This window comes from Rattus norvegicus, chromosome 4 (assembly GCF_021556685.1).
Source record: "Rattus norvegicus strain SHRSP/BbbUtx chromosome 4, alternate assembly SHRSP_T2T, whole genome shotgun sequence".
Taxonomy (NCBI): domain Eukaryota; kingdom Metazoa; phylum Chordata; class Mammalia; order Rodentia; family Muridae; genus Rattus; species Rattus norvegicus.
In genome coordinates this window covers 183281450-183295403 of record NC_141537.1, presented here as the reverse complement: position 1 = coordinate 183295403, position 13954 = coordinate 183281450, and the positions used below count along the sequence as shown (strand labels likewise).

Here is a 13954-nt window from a genome sequence, read left to right as displayed (position 1 = left end):
CAGTCATTGCATATTAAAAATCCAACCCCTTTAAAATATCCAATACTTTTTTCAATTCAAAGTCTCTTAACTATGGACTCCACTAAAATACTTTCTTACTTCAAGAGGGATAAATATCAGGGCACAGTCACAATCAAAAGCAAAATCAAACTCTAACCATCCAATGTCTGGGATCCACTCACAATCTTCTGGGCTCCTCCAAGGGCTTGGGTTCCTTTTCCAGCCTGTCCTTTGTAGCGCACACCTTGTCTTCTAGACTCCAGATGCTTGTAGTGCACTACTGCTACTGTTCTTGGTGGTCATCTCATGGTACTGGCATCTACAAAACACTTCTGTCTTCTGCTGCAACTGTACTACACTTTCACCAATAGCCTCTCATAGGCTCTTTTCATGGTGCTAAGCCTTAAATTCCCTGCATGACTCCTTCAGTCTTGGGCCTTCAACTGCCACTGAGGCTGCACCTTCACCAATGGCCTCTCCTGGCCTCTCACAGTGCCAAGCATCTGCTGTTATCCTTTTATGCCTTCAAAACCATTACCATCTGAGTGACTCTTATATATTACCAAGTCTGGCTTCTAACACAAGGTACAACTGTGGCTGCCTTTGGAACACAGCTTCTCTGTGCTCTCAGGAAATACTTCCCAGAAGATTTCACCTTAGTGATGCTGGTCTCTTCTTAATCACTTCTAATTTTGTAGCTCCAGCTAACCAGCATAAATCATCCCAGTCATGCAAAGGTTTCACTTTAGTAGTTCTAGTATCTTGTTAATCACAGATGATTCTTTAGCCCCAGCTGACCAAAATCACAGAATCTTCACAATCAAAACAGCAATGACCTGATAAGAGTCTTTAACCTTACCTCTGAAAATTTCAAGTCAGGCTTCCATCATTTGCACTGTTCTCAACATTATCTTCCAAACTCCTACAGAACATCCCACAAATCTCTCAACACCCAGTGTCTCTTCTAGCCCAAAGTTCCAAAGTCCATCCACAGTCTTAGAACATGGTCAGGTTGTCAGAGAAATACCCCACACCTGGTACCAACTTCTGTCTTAGGGTTTTATTGCTGTGAACAGACACCATGTCCAAGGCAATTCAAAAGAACAACATTTAATTGGGGCTGGCTTACAGGTTTATGGGTTCAATCCATTATCATCAAGGCAGGAAGGAATATGGCAGCTTCCAGGCAGGCATAGTGGAGGCAAAGTTCTACATCTTCATCTGAATACTGACAGCAGAATACAGGCTTCCAGGCAGCTAGGATAAGTGTCTTAAAGCCCACAACCATAGTGACACACCTACTTCAACAGGGCCATACCTTCTAATAGTGCCACTCCCTGGGCCAAGCATATACAAATTATTACAAAGAGTAATACAGCAAAAGCATTCAGAGACAGGAAAACACTCTGCATGGCAATGTAGCTCTTCCTGTTTTATTCACTTTCTGAAACATGTTCATATACATTATTCCATGCTTTCTTTGAAGCAGGAATATAGGCAGTATTAATCCCATAACACACAGATAAACCTCCAGTAGTTAAACTACTCATCCTGGACTGTGTTTCTGATTTTCTGATTGCTCAGATATTCCCTTTCCTTCATCCTGAAGCTTCAGATGTTCTGTGCCCACACCCTCTCCTTATTAGTCGCTTGAGCAGTTCTCACTGTGCTATGTTTGCAGGAGCCTGGTGCAGAGACCACTGTTGTGACCTAGAACATGCTCAGTCTTACAGGTTCCTTCCCTTCCACTTTCTTTAGCAGAAACTAACTGCATACTTCTAATATTATAGCACAGAATCTTAATGTCACCTTTTATCATTTAATGCAGTGGGCCTGTGTGACATTAAATCATGTCCCTTTATAAAGGAAGGAAATAAGAGCTTGTAAATTTAAATAATTTGCCCAAGATCAACAAGTGTCAGGGTTGAGATGTAAACCAAGGATTTTGTCCAAAATCAGAGACTTGCTTTATTTACCAGGAAGGCCTCATAAATCTTAATGCTGTTATGTGCACTATGACGGAGGAAGGAAGCATTGTATTGCCAAAGGCCCAAAGAATTATGTCAGTTATCAGCATGGGAACCAATGGCATTTGCCCCTGGCCATCCTGAGGGCGCACTGGAAAATGTGCCCTCATTTCATTAATCACTCATGAAGGAACTTTTAATCTCAACTTAGGAGCACAGCACCTCGTGCCGGAGCCAGAGAGCTGCTCAGCAGGGCCACTGGGATGCTTTTCTTAAACTGATTGAACTCTCAACTCCAAATAAATTTAGTCTTCTTGAGAATTTTCCATTAGATATTTGAGATGGAAAAAAATAATGACAGAGGCGGGGGTGCTCTTAGGTACTAGGAAGACGTGGGGGTGCTCTTAGAAGCTGGCAGCTTCTGAGTAGTCACCAATGACTTGGGGCACAGCTGCCTGCAGTTCTCAGCTTATTGTGGCCTGGGCTGTCCTTCTGAACCACATGGGGGATAGCACCCATGAGATGGGAAGCTGTGAGACAAGACTTCTTGTGAGAAGAGACATCAATGGAGCAGAATGAAGTAAAGGTGTGCTCCTTCAGACCCTATAGAGAATTTAAAGGTGATAAAATTAAAGGGCTATGTCCATCTTGTAAATGTTAGTTTTACCTGTAGATAATCTCAGTGGATCGTTTGAGCTTGTTCACAAATTAAAAGGTAGACTTTGAGCTGTACTTGCTGGTAAGCCTGTGTTCCTAGCTACCTCCCAAGTCCTTCCAAGTGTGACCACCTTGATTAAATCTCTTTCTTCTGTTTGTCACTATTAATTTATCCTTTTAATTGGCTTACTGAAGATGGTTAGCCAAATCTCGCTGTGACTCTAAGTCCACTAGCACCTCCAAGCCTGATGATCTGATTTTGATTCCTGTAAATCACATGGTAGAAAATGAGAACCTGTTCCCACAAGCTGTTCTCAGACCTCCTCCACATGTCTCTGTCTCTCTTTGTCTCTCTTTGTCTCTCTTTGTCTCTGTCTCTCTCTCTGTCTCTGCAGGTTCTGACTTTGTCCCATGCTGGGTTTGTATGGGGTCCTGTGCCATGCATAGAAATCTCTGCTCAGCAGCCGGAGGATCCTTAGCAGGGTAACCAGAGTAGGACAGTCTCAGGTCCCATCTCCCTGGCAAACATGTAGGTTCTTATTTGCTCAATTTTCTACTTTTCTCTGCAAGGCCTGGCCCTGCCCCAGCAATGGAGAGAATGTGTTTCTTTTGACTGCTGCTGGGAACTACACTAAAACAGATGTTGAAGGATGAAGTTTCAGAATGGAGGAGTGTGTCAGTCACTTCAGTGTTTGGATCTGAAAGATGGTTCTCAAGAAATTGCAAACCTAGCAGAGATTATTTTCTGTGGCTTAACATTTCTGAAGCCATGTGTCAATTCAAGGACTTTGGAACAAAAACAATTTATCATGTTACTTGATACAAAAAATCTATGCCAAATGGTAAGGAGGGGTTCTTCTTCATTCTCACAGAGCAAGCTGTGTAGCCCATGAGTCAGGTCTACTGTTTGTACAAATAAATTTCATTGGAGCACAGACATTCCCATGCATTTACACAGTATGTGCTTGTTTTCACACAAACAGAACAGGAAAGACAAGTGACAGAGGTGTTGCGGCTACATAGAGATGAGGGGAACTTACCCTCTGCTCTCCAAAGTTCTGATATTTATGTCCAATAAAGGGAATTGACAGTAAGCAGACTGACAGAGGAGACAAAGCAAACAAACACAGTAACTCTCAGCTCAGAAAAGGTCAAAGCTTCTGCATTCTCCTCTTAGGGAAGAGGCCAGCGGGGGCCCAAAGAGTATACAGTGGCTGGCACAAAGTGTTCTCTGTGTAATGATTGGCTTTCAGTCTCTTTTGTGATAAGAATTTGTGTTGCATTTCCTAAGGGGCTTACAGACTATTGTATTTCCATTGTAGATACGGTCTCTGGGTAGATAGAGGAACCGGAGAAAGCTCTTCCATGTGTTTCTGAGAAGACAGGATTAAGAGAAAAGAGAAAGGCAGGGTGGGATGGGGAGGTCAGAGAGACCCTAGGCTGCTGCTTCAGTCTTGCAGGTAAATCCAGGGTACTTGGGGGATAATGCTTTGTGAGCCCCAATATATAAAACAGCTGCACCATTTACTGCCTACCCTCTTGGAGAAGGTATTTGCAAGTCTTTCAATTTTAGCATTCTGTCAAAGTCTGCATTTCTGGTTTGTTGAGTGCTAGCTTTGGGGCTGTAGGTAAGTTATTTAACTCATCTGTGCTTTTAGTTTCTTACTTAGGATATGGATGACACAGAGGATTTGAAGCTCAAGTTAGATAAGAAATACAAAATACTATCCTTGCCCAGAAAATGCTGTGGAAAGCTCAAAAGAAGCACTCGGCACACTGCCTGGCTCAGAGGGGATACTGTGACTACTCAGATATACAAGGCAGCGGTGGCTTTGGTCATTATCTTCATTGTCTTGTCTGCCCACACTCAGTACTGCGGGGTGGCTGTTGGGATTCCATCCTCTTCTTTCCCGCTGCTCTGCCACAGCCACCTCTGGCTCCCACAGCTAGTGAGACCTCTGAGTGCAGAGCTAAGAGGAGGGTGAGAGAGACTGGGCGCTCAGGGGCCAGTCTGTTACATCACAAACTCTACAGCAGGTCAGCATGTGCGTGAGGTCCCAAGTCTGAATTCCCTGCTGGATTAGTTTTGCTGCTCCTCTGCTCACTAGATGTGTGGCCTAACTGAGCATCCTTCACCACCGTCCTTACCAGCATCTTCTTGGAATATGAGCCCTTGGCATCTGCAACATTGAGAGTGATGGTGCTGAGTCAAGTATAGAAGCTGCCAGCCATAAGGATGTTAGCCCTACCCCTGCAGACTGCGTTGTGTAGAGGAGAGCGGAGAGAGTAAGCATGGGGATGCAAAGGGCTGCACAGCCTCATGTGCCTCATGTGCCTCATGTGCCTCATTCAGACCTTTATTCAAATGTCTGCAGGTTCTTACTTGACCGTCCATGAAACACCTATCTCTCTGCTACTTGATTTCTCGTTTAGCATATTATAACACACACTCTGTATTTAATCTGCTCATTCACTTACTGCTTCATCCCCGTGTTCCAGGGTAACTACAGTCTTGTTTATTCACTGATAAGTTTGTGGTGTCTGAAATAGCCATATATACATAGTGGTCATTAAATTATAATGAATGAGGGCTGGCCCTCAGGTAAGCTTGATCCCCAGCACCCATGAAGAAAATCAACTCTACAGAGCTGTCCTCTCATCTCCACACAAGTGGCACTCTCACACAATGATAATTAAAAATTAACATTCTTTTAAAAACAAGTTATAATGCAGGAAAGAATAGAATCTAAAAGACCTTGTTATGGTCCCAGAAGTATCCTGATTACCTTGGGGGATGGGAGAACCTGTCTGGGGCTAGAAGAACAGGCAGTAGGGAACCTCACACACTCAAGCTGCCATTACGGCCAGGCCCTGAAGTAATATTAGCACAATACATTTTACAAAAACAGAAGATTTAGAGGAACCATTCTGTCTGTAAAGTCAAATATAGAAACTGTAATGGGAATTATAGGAGAGAATAGGGTTTTGTGTGTGTTGGGCCGGGGTGCAGGGACTGGAGACTGTTCTGGCACCAAAGGACTTGTACCAACTGAATTCAGTGCTTGTGGTCACTTCTGGGAACACAGGTAAGTTGTTGGCCCCCTTGTAGATGGGATGGGAATTCGTTTTGACAAACTTTCTGTTCTTCTGAGTCTGTTCTAACTCTGTGGATACATGAGTGGAGGAAGAAGCCATGTGCTCTCAGAAATGTGATGCTATGCCAAATCCTGGGAAAGCTGGGGCAAAGCCAGTGAGAAAACCTTACCAGTCCAGCTCAGGAGGCAGCTGTGGTGGACTTGGAAAGTGGAAGGACCTTAACTGGTCATCTGGAAGGCCCTGTAGGTGACATACTTCTCATCCTCAATGACTACTATCCTGCCCAGATGGTCCACTAGGCTGCTGCAGTAGGACTTGCATTGCCTCTGGCTCTGAACTCAGACACACTTCACTCACCACATCTGTGTTGGAAGCATGAGAAAATCTTGGACCAGAGAATCCCTTTGGGTACCATGAAGGACTTCCTTGTCTGAGGCTTTGAGCCTATGACTTCATTCATACTAATGCTGGAGACCTTAGTGAGCCATTGTGTGAGATGTGGTACCATGTCTGTGACAGGGGAATTCATATGTCTTCCCCTAGCACAGCACAAGCCTATTTGTCCTAATAGCATGCCTGGGAACTACCCAGCCCCCCTAATGTACCCAACCTACAATGGCTGTCTTAGTCACTGTTCTGTTGCTGTGAAGAGACATCATGACTAAGGCAACTCTTACAAAAGGAAGCATTTATTTGGGGGCTTGCTTGCTTACAGTTCAGAGGTTTATCCATTATCTGCACGGTGGAGCATGGTGTCATGCAAACTGGGTGCTAGAGCAATGTCTGAGAGCTACCACCTGATATATAGACTAAGAGAGAGGGCCAGGCATGGGCTTCTGGATCCTCAGAAATCACCACCAAGAATCACACTTCCTCCAACAAGACTACACCTACTCTAACAAGGCCAGACCTTCTAATATTTTAAAATAGTGTCACTCCCTAGTGACAAAGATTTCAAATATATGAGCATATAGGGGCCATTCTAATTCCAACCACCACAGTGATGCTCCTACCCATAGCAACCCCACACAGTGACTTCCCAAACTACTGTGACTTCTCACCTCAGTGAGCTTGTTCCTTTGCTTTGTTGCAGTATGGGCTACTGCATTCTCTTTGTGCATGGACTGAGTAAGCTTTGTGCTGGGCTGAGCCGATGCGGGGCCACTTCCCTGATGGCATCCACTGTGCTGCTGCTGCTGCTTTTTTCCTGGAAAACTGTGAAGCAGAATGAAATTTGGCTGTCGAGAGAGTCCTTATTCAGGTATGATTAAGCAGGTAAATGTACATTTCTTCCCACTCTTTCATTGATGACAGATTTGTTTCTTAATGGAGTAACACAGTTATGGTAGTGCGTGTTAACCAAGAAAATCACTTTTAATAAATTGGAAATGAAAAATAATTTTATTTGGGAGTTTAATTTTAGATTTTTAAAGGGTGTTATATAAAATTTAACATGATCTCACTCAGAGTGGATTTATGAGAGTAAAAAAATTCTAGGTCTGTGAATTTGGGTGCAAATACCTACTGATGAGCTGGGCTGTAAAATCAGTAACCAAAATGAAATCTACACGCCTCATTTCATCATCCAACCAGGTTCAAGGGGAAGGTGAGCACACAGCAGGAGGGTGAGACAGGCTGTGGCTCTCTCTGAAACATCCCAGGCATTAAATCAGAATCTGTGGTCTCATTGCTTATTTTAAACATTGATTTTAGGTGAGGAAATAAAAGGCTTTCTTTTTTCTGCTTTTTTTTTCTCACAGTGGTACAATTTTTCTGGACACATGTGTTGGTTTGATATTAGCAGCTCAGGAATAGAGCACCTGCCTAGCACACTGGGTTAGATCCCCAGCATCATTCATGTGTGAGTGTGTACTAATGTGTGTATGTACGTATGTTCTGTGCATATATACTGATATACATGTGTATGTGTGTATTTATATATACATAAACACACACATGCACATGTATTCATATATAGACACATGTACATATGTGTATATATGTGTTTGTGCCTGTTTACATATATGTGTAATACATATATGTATGTAATTTACATATACATATATATGCTGACTTATAGCTTTCAGCCTATCCCACAGTATGAATATTAGTATTAAGTTTGGAGGAGTGGATGGATGGATGGATGGATGGATGGATGGATGGATGGATGGATAAGGCAGGTGTTCACTAGGCTTTGCACTCTTTGAAAAGAACATGTCTGAGGCCAGATATGGTAGCACAGGCCTTTAATCCTAGCACTTGTGAGGCAGGAAGATTTCTGACTTTGAGGTCAGACAGTTCAAGGATATCCAAGGATGCATAGTGAGGCCCTGTCTCAGAGAGAGAGGGGGGGGGGAGGGAGGGGAGGGAAAAAAGGAAAGAAAGAAGAAATGAAAAATTAAAAAGAAAAAATGTGTCTGGTCTTACTACCTAGCAATATAGGCATTTTTAGCATCTTTAACTTCCTGTGACTGTCTGGGTGTCATTCATCAACATGGTGCTGCTCTGTTCCTACCTGGGTCCTGTAGAGGGACTGCTGCAGGATAAGGCTTTTTGTCATCTGGCATGATAATGGGCTTCATGTGGACACACTCTGCATGAACGTGAGGCATTTTGCCACATTCATTCCCTAGTCAGTCTTTGGCCTCTTCCCACTGACCACCTTCTTCCACACTGATACCCTGCTACTTTCATTTTTTTTATTTTCCATTACTTTTACTTTTACAATCCAGCCATTGCCTTCCCCACCCCTGTCCCCACTCCCGCTGTTCCTCATCCCATTCTTCCTCCCCCTGTCTCCAAGAGGATGTTCCCTCCCTCTTCCACCAGGCATCCCTACTCTCTGGGGCCTCAAGTCTCTGAGGGTTAGACATTCTTCTCTCTCTGAGGCCAGACCAGGCAGTCCTCTGCTCTTTATGTGTCAGGGCCTCAGACCAGCTAGTGTATGCTGCCTGGTTGGTGGCTCAGTGTCTGAGAGATCTTGGGGTGCTGGTTTGTTGAGACTGCTGGCATTCTATAGGGTCGGTCACCCTCCTCAGCTTCTTCCAGCTTTTCCCTAATTCAAACACAGGGGTCCCCAACTTCAGTCCAATGGTTGGGTATAAGTATCTACCTTTGTCTCAGTCACTACTTGTTGAGTCTCTCAGAGGATAGCCATGCTAGGGCTCCTGTCTGTAAGCACATCATAGCATCAGTAATAGTGTCAGGCCTTGGAGCCTCCCTTTGAGATGGATCCCAAGTTGGGCCGGTCACTGGGCGGCCTTTCCCTCAGTCTCTTCTCCATTTTTGTTCCTGAATTTCTTTTAGACAGGAACAATTCTGGGTTGGAATTTGGCTGTGGGATGGCAACCTCATCCCTCCCTTTGATGCCCTGTCTTTCACTGGAGGACTCTACTACAAGTTCCCTCTCCCCACTGTAGGGCATTTCATCCCTTTGAGTCCTGATAGTCTCTCACCTCCCAGGTCTCTGGTACTTTCTAGATGGTTCCTCCATGCTCCCCACCTTCCAAAGTTGAGTATTTCCATCCATTCTGCTGATCCTCAGGACTTCTCTCCTGTCTGCTCTCCCCTACCCTATAGCTGCCCTTTTCTCCTCACCCTCCTCTCTCCCCCCCAGGTCCCTCCCTTCCTCTGCTTCCTTCCTAAGTGGGATTGAAACATCCTCATTTGGGCCCTTCTGTTTGTCCTTCTTTTGTAATTTATGTTATTTTTATTTTATGTGCATTGGTGTTTGCCTGCATGTATGTCTGTGTGAAGTATATCTGTGCAAGAGTGTCAGATCCTGGAGGGAGGGGAGGCCGTGGCAGGAGGATGGAGGCTGGCGTAAAGATCTCGCTCTGTGTATTCACAGGTAGTTATTGACGTTCTCAAGGGATGGATGGTACCGGGCTTTGTATGTTTAAGTGGGCAATTATATCTTACCAATTGGGCCAAAAAAAAAAAAAAAAAGAGTGTCAGATCCTCTGGAACTGGAGTTACAGACAGTTGTGAGCTGCCATGTGCATGCTGGAATTGAACCTGGATCCTCTGAAAGAGCAGCTAGTGTTCTTAACCACTGAGACATCTCTCCAACCCCTTTCATTTCCCTTTTTATGAAGTTTAAACTATCTTTTATTCTATGTGTATAAGTATTTTGTCTGCATATGTGTATAAGTATTTTGTCTGCATATATGTCTGCATGGCACTTACATGCCTGGTGCCCACAGGCATCAGATTCCCATAACTGGAGTTACAAATGGCTGTGAGCCATCATGTAGATGCTGGGAGTCAAACACAGGTGCTCTTAACTGCTGAGCCACTTCTGTCTCTGAGACCTACTGCTGAATAAGCTCATCCTTTCTAGTTCTTTCTGAATTCTGGCTGGCTGGTTCAACTCAGCCATTCTGGCTCGAACTCCTCTCCAAGCTTACTGATGTTACTCCTCTCCAATCATTCTGGCTTCTGTCTTAGCTCTGACTTTTTTGTCATGCTTGACCTCAAACTAACTCTGGCAATCTGTTCCTATCTTCAGGTTCCTTCTTATCCTTCTCATTCTCTGGCTTGTTCTGTCTTCTAGCTTGTTCTTTCTGTGGAGGTTATCTCTCTATAACCGTCCCAGTAAAACTGCTTCTTTGTTTTTCTCTGCACTGTTCTCTCTCTGTCTCTGTCTCTGTCTCTCTTTCTGTCTTTCTCTGCTGTCTCTGTCTCTGTCTCTCTCTGTCTCTCTCTGTGTCTCTGTCTCTCTCTCTCTGTCTCTCTCTCTCTGTCTCTCTCTCTCTCTCTCTTTCTCTTGTAGCTAGCTTCCCTTTCCTTTCTCTTCTTGTGAGAGTTTGGCATAACCTATTCTGTCAGTTCTTTCTCTGACTTGGCACTTTACCACTCAGTCAGATACCACTTTCAAATATGGACGATATAGTCTACAAACTAACTTTATCTTCATTATCTTCATTGTTTGGGATTGAAGACTAAGGGTGTGTCCGTATTCCAGCCAGGGGACTAAAGGTATGTGCTAAGTACTAAGCCACAATACCTTTTACTATACAACTATAAACACATACAACTATAAACAGGTTTTTTTCAGTAAATAATATAATCATGGGGTTCCTGGTGTGATCAGATAGATGTCTTGCAACAATGGCTCTGCTGCTTCCCTTTGTGGTGACCCAGTGCATTTCATCAGTGCTGTTAGCTGGTGAGGGTTAGTCTGTAGAATCTTTCACACTTCACCCTTGGCTACAGCACTAAAGACAAAGTCTCTTCCTTTTGTTTATTTTAATGCATTCTTCTCTTCACAGACCTGATAAAGAACCCCTAGGCTCTTCCCCAGCCCTCTCCACTCAGTGTGGTTCTCATAGAACATAGGGCTCCCTCCCTCCTCATACCTGGGGTCATTTCAGAAATACAGGGTGTTGAAGTTCAGACACAGAACTTCCTCATGGTCTCTTGGTTTAATCTTTCTCTCACTTTTAATAGGTGATGCTTTTATGGCACACTTTCCAACCATTCTGCTCTTGTGTCAAACATGTTCCCTGGATACAGCCACATTCTGGCAGTGGCATCTTCTATTGATGTTTATTGCTTAACCAAACCACATAGGTGGTGGGAGTGGAAGGCAGCACATGCTCCAAGGATAATAAGCTAGAGCTCAAACTGTCTGCAGCTGATGCCAGCAGTGGTGATGATGGTGGTGGTGGTGGTGGTGGTGGTGGTGGTGGTGGTGGTGGTGGTGGTGGTGGTGGTGATAGTACAACAGCAGCAACAGAAACAGAAAGCACACTGACTTGCATCCTGAACCTTCTGTCCCTTTAGGTAGGAGTATGGAGGGAGTGGTTGATCAGTAAAATCCAACCACCCCACAATTGTTCTGAAAAGGACTTTGGATTAGGAGGCCTTTGAAGATCTTTGTGTCAGATGCAATCAAAGTAATTGATACTTTAAGTAAAACTTTGACTCTAAGTCCTGGGAAATACTGGAGGCTTGTAGAATCTTCTTTATTTAAGGCCAGATGTCTGTGTGACTTCATCTGTGAGAAATAATGGTGATCTCACTTGTACACTTCACTGCTGGCTTCTGAGATAGGACAGGGTAAGTGACTGAAAGTGATATCTGGAGTTCAACTTTCTGACAGCATGCTAAATTTACCTCTTTAATTGCTTGCTCTTGAGAAAGTCTTATAAATTCACTGAAAAATGCAGGTCACTCAAAAATGTTTATCATCCAAGGTATAGTGTAAGAAGAAAACATCACATGAGAAATATTCCTAAATCGTCTGCCTTGTAGTAAACACTGTGTAAAGTTTCAGATTATATTTGTGCTCTGTACTGTAATAAGAGAAGAGAAAGATACCAGGTGACAGAGAGGAGGCAGACTAGGAAAGGACTCCTTGAGGGAAGCCAGCCTAATGCTAATATTACTGGGGTCCTCTGACTCAACATCAGATACTAACCAGCTTTAGAATGAGTTTGACTTGCTCTTGGCCATGGTTGAAATTCGGCCAAAATACTTACCAAGACTTTAGCCTCTTTGTTTATATTATAGGATAGAGCGATTAGCAACTTCCCTAGAAATGGTGACTGTGTCCCATGGTATGCAAGCATCACTACCTGGGGCCAAAGCAGGATTCAGAACTGAGAAGAAACACAGCTCTCCTCCTTTCCTTTGCTCGGATGCTCTGGCTGCCATTGGTGATGTTTTAATATTTGGTCTCTAGGTTCTACCAACCTGTTATTCAGCAATGTGAGCAAAATAAACCAATGTTTTAAAGCCCAGGAGACATACTTGAAGAAGGTAGCTAGTCATCCCCCACCCCCATTTCTTCTATATCTCAAGTCATCTACAAATGAAAGGTGTGAGGGAGATACATGAAATCTATGTATTAAAACACTGAGCATTAAGGGGTAGAAAGCCGGCTCAGCAGTTAAGAACACTGGCTGCTCTTCCAGAAGACCTGGATTTGATTCCTGACACCCATGTAACAGCTCACAACCATCTGTAACTCCAGTTACAGGGATCAGATGCCCTCTTCTGGCCTCTCAGGGCACTGCACAGACATACATGTAGGCAAAACATATATACATACAAAAATAAGTTTTCAAAAACAAAACAGAATACTGAGCGTTGGCACACCCCTGTGATCTAAGCACTTATGAAGTGTGCACACCCCCATGAGTTTATTTGTAATATACTTTATGGTTTCTCAAGGCTCTTATTTGACATGACAAAAATAAACAAGATTATAGTGCTTTAATGAAAGCTTCCCTGAGTGAACTCTAGGATCACCCCACCTAACTGGATTTGAATCTTTTCACTGGACACTCTATCTCTGTTTCTCCCTCTCCATTTTTTCTCACCACCATCCTTCTCTCTGCCTCTGTGGGTTTAAATTCTTGTGCACAGAGCATTTTTTTCCTGTATGAGTCTTTTATAATGTCTTCCAGACCCACACATGTGTCACACATGGTACAATGTCCTTTTGTAAAGTTGAATAATATTCTATTGTACGTAAAAGTCACAACTTCTTTATTTGTTCATCTATTCATGGGCCTTAAGTTACCATATCTTGATTATGGTGAATTAGGGGGAAGCTATTTGATACTGACCCTGGCAATGATTTCTTAAAGCTCACAATGAAGGGTGAACACAGGCCAATGAAAGCAGAACTGAAGAAGGGAGGGTACATCAAACTGCAGGCTTAGTGGGGCTACGCTAGTCAAACTCAGGATAGCGGGGCTACAGCAGACTGTAGGGCTTTTATACCTGGGTGTAATGCTCTTGGGACTGTAAAGCAGGGTTGTGAATGGTGATGGGCTTGGGCCCCATAGAATGGTTGCTTTAAACAAACCAGGAATAAGTGTAGCTGAGGGCTTAGATGGACGGCTTGCAGACTGTAGGTGAGAATGCAAACAAAGTTAGCCATCATAGAAACAGTATAGAGATTTTGCAAAGGATTGAAAATAGTCATTATGTGGTCCAGCAGTGTGTCCCTGGGTAAGCATCCACAGGAAGTGAGACTGATACTCAGAGTCTGTACTCCTGAAGAGGGTATAATCTGGCCTCTACTGTGTTCAGCTAACCTGTCCCCTCAGGCTTGTCTCTAGCTTCCCATGACCCCATCAGGCCTCTATACAATTGCTTGAGTCCCAGATATGGGACTTTAAGGCTAAATATAAAGAGGCTGTTATTTTAACAAAATTTGTCCTAATGTATCTCCCAATAGGTTTTATATAGTACATGGAACAACCCTACTAATATCTCTT

General features: G+C 43.6%; 1 protein-coding gene across 4 annotated transcripts in view; it reads left to right on the top strand.

The window, feature by feature from the left end:
* Positions 1-13954, top strand: part of Tmtc1 (transmembrane O-mannosyltransferase targeting cadherins 1) — a 209708-nt gene that overhangs the window by 139368 nt on the left and 56386 nt on the right. For all 4 annotated transcript variants that reach the window (XM_087658354.1, NM_001431791.1, XM_087658355.1 and 1 more), the window contains 1 exon segment: positions 6814-6981. In XM_087658354.1, the coding sequence (XP_087514480.1) occupies positions 6814-6981 (168 nt within the window).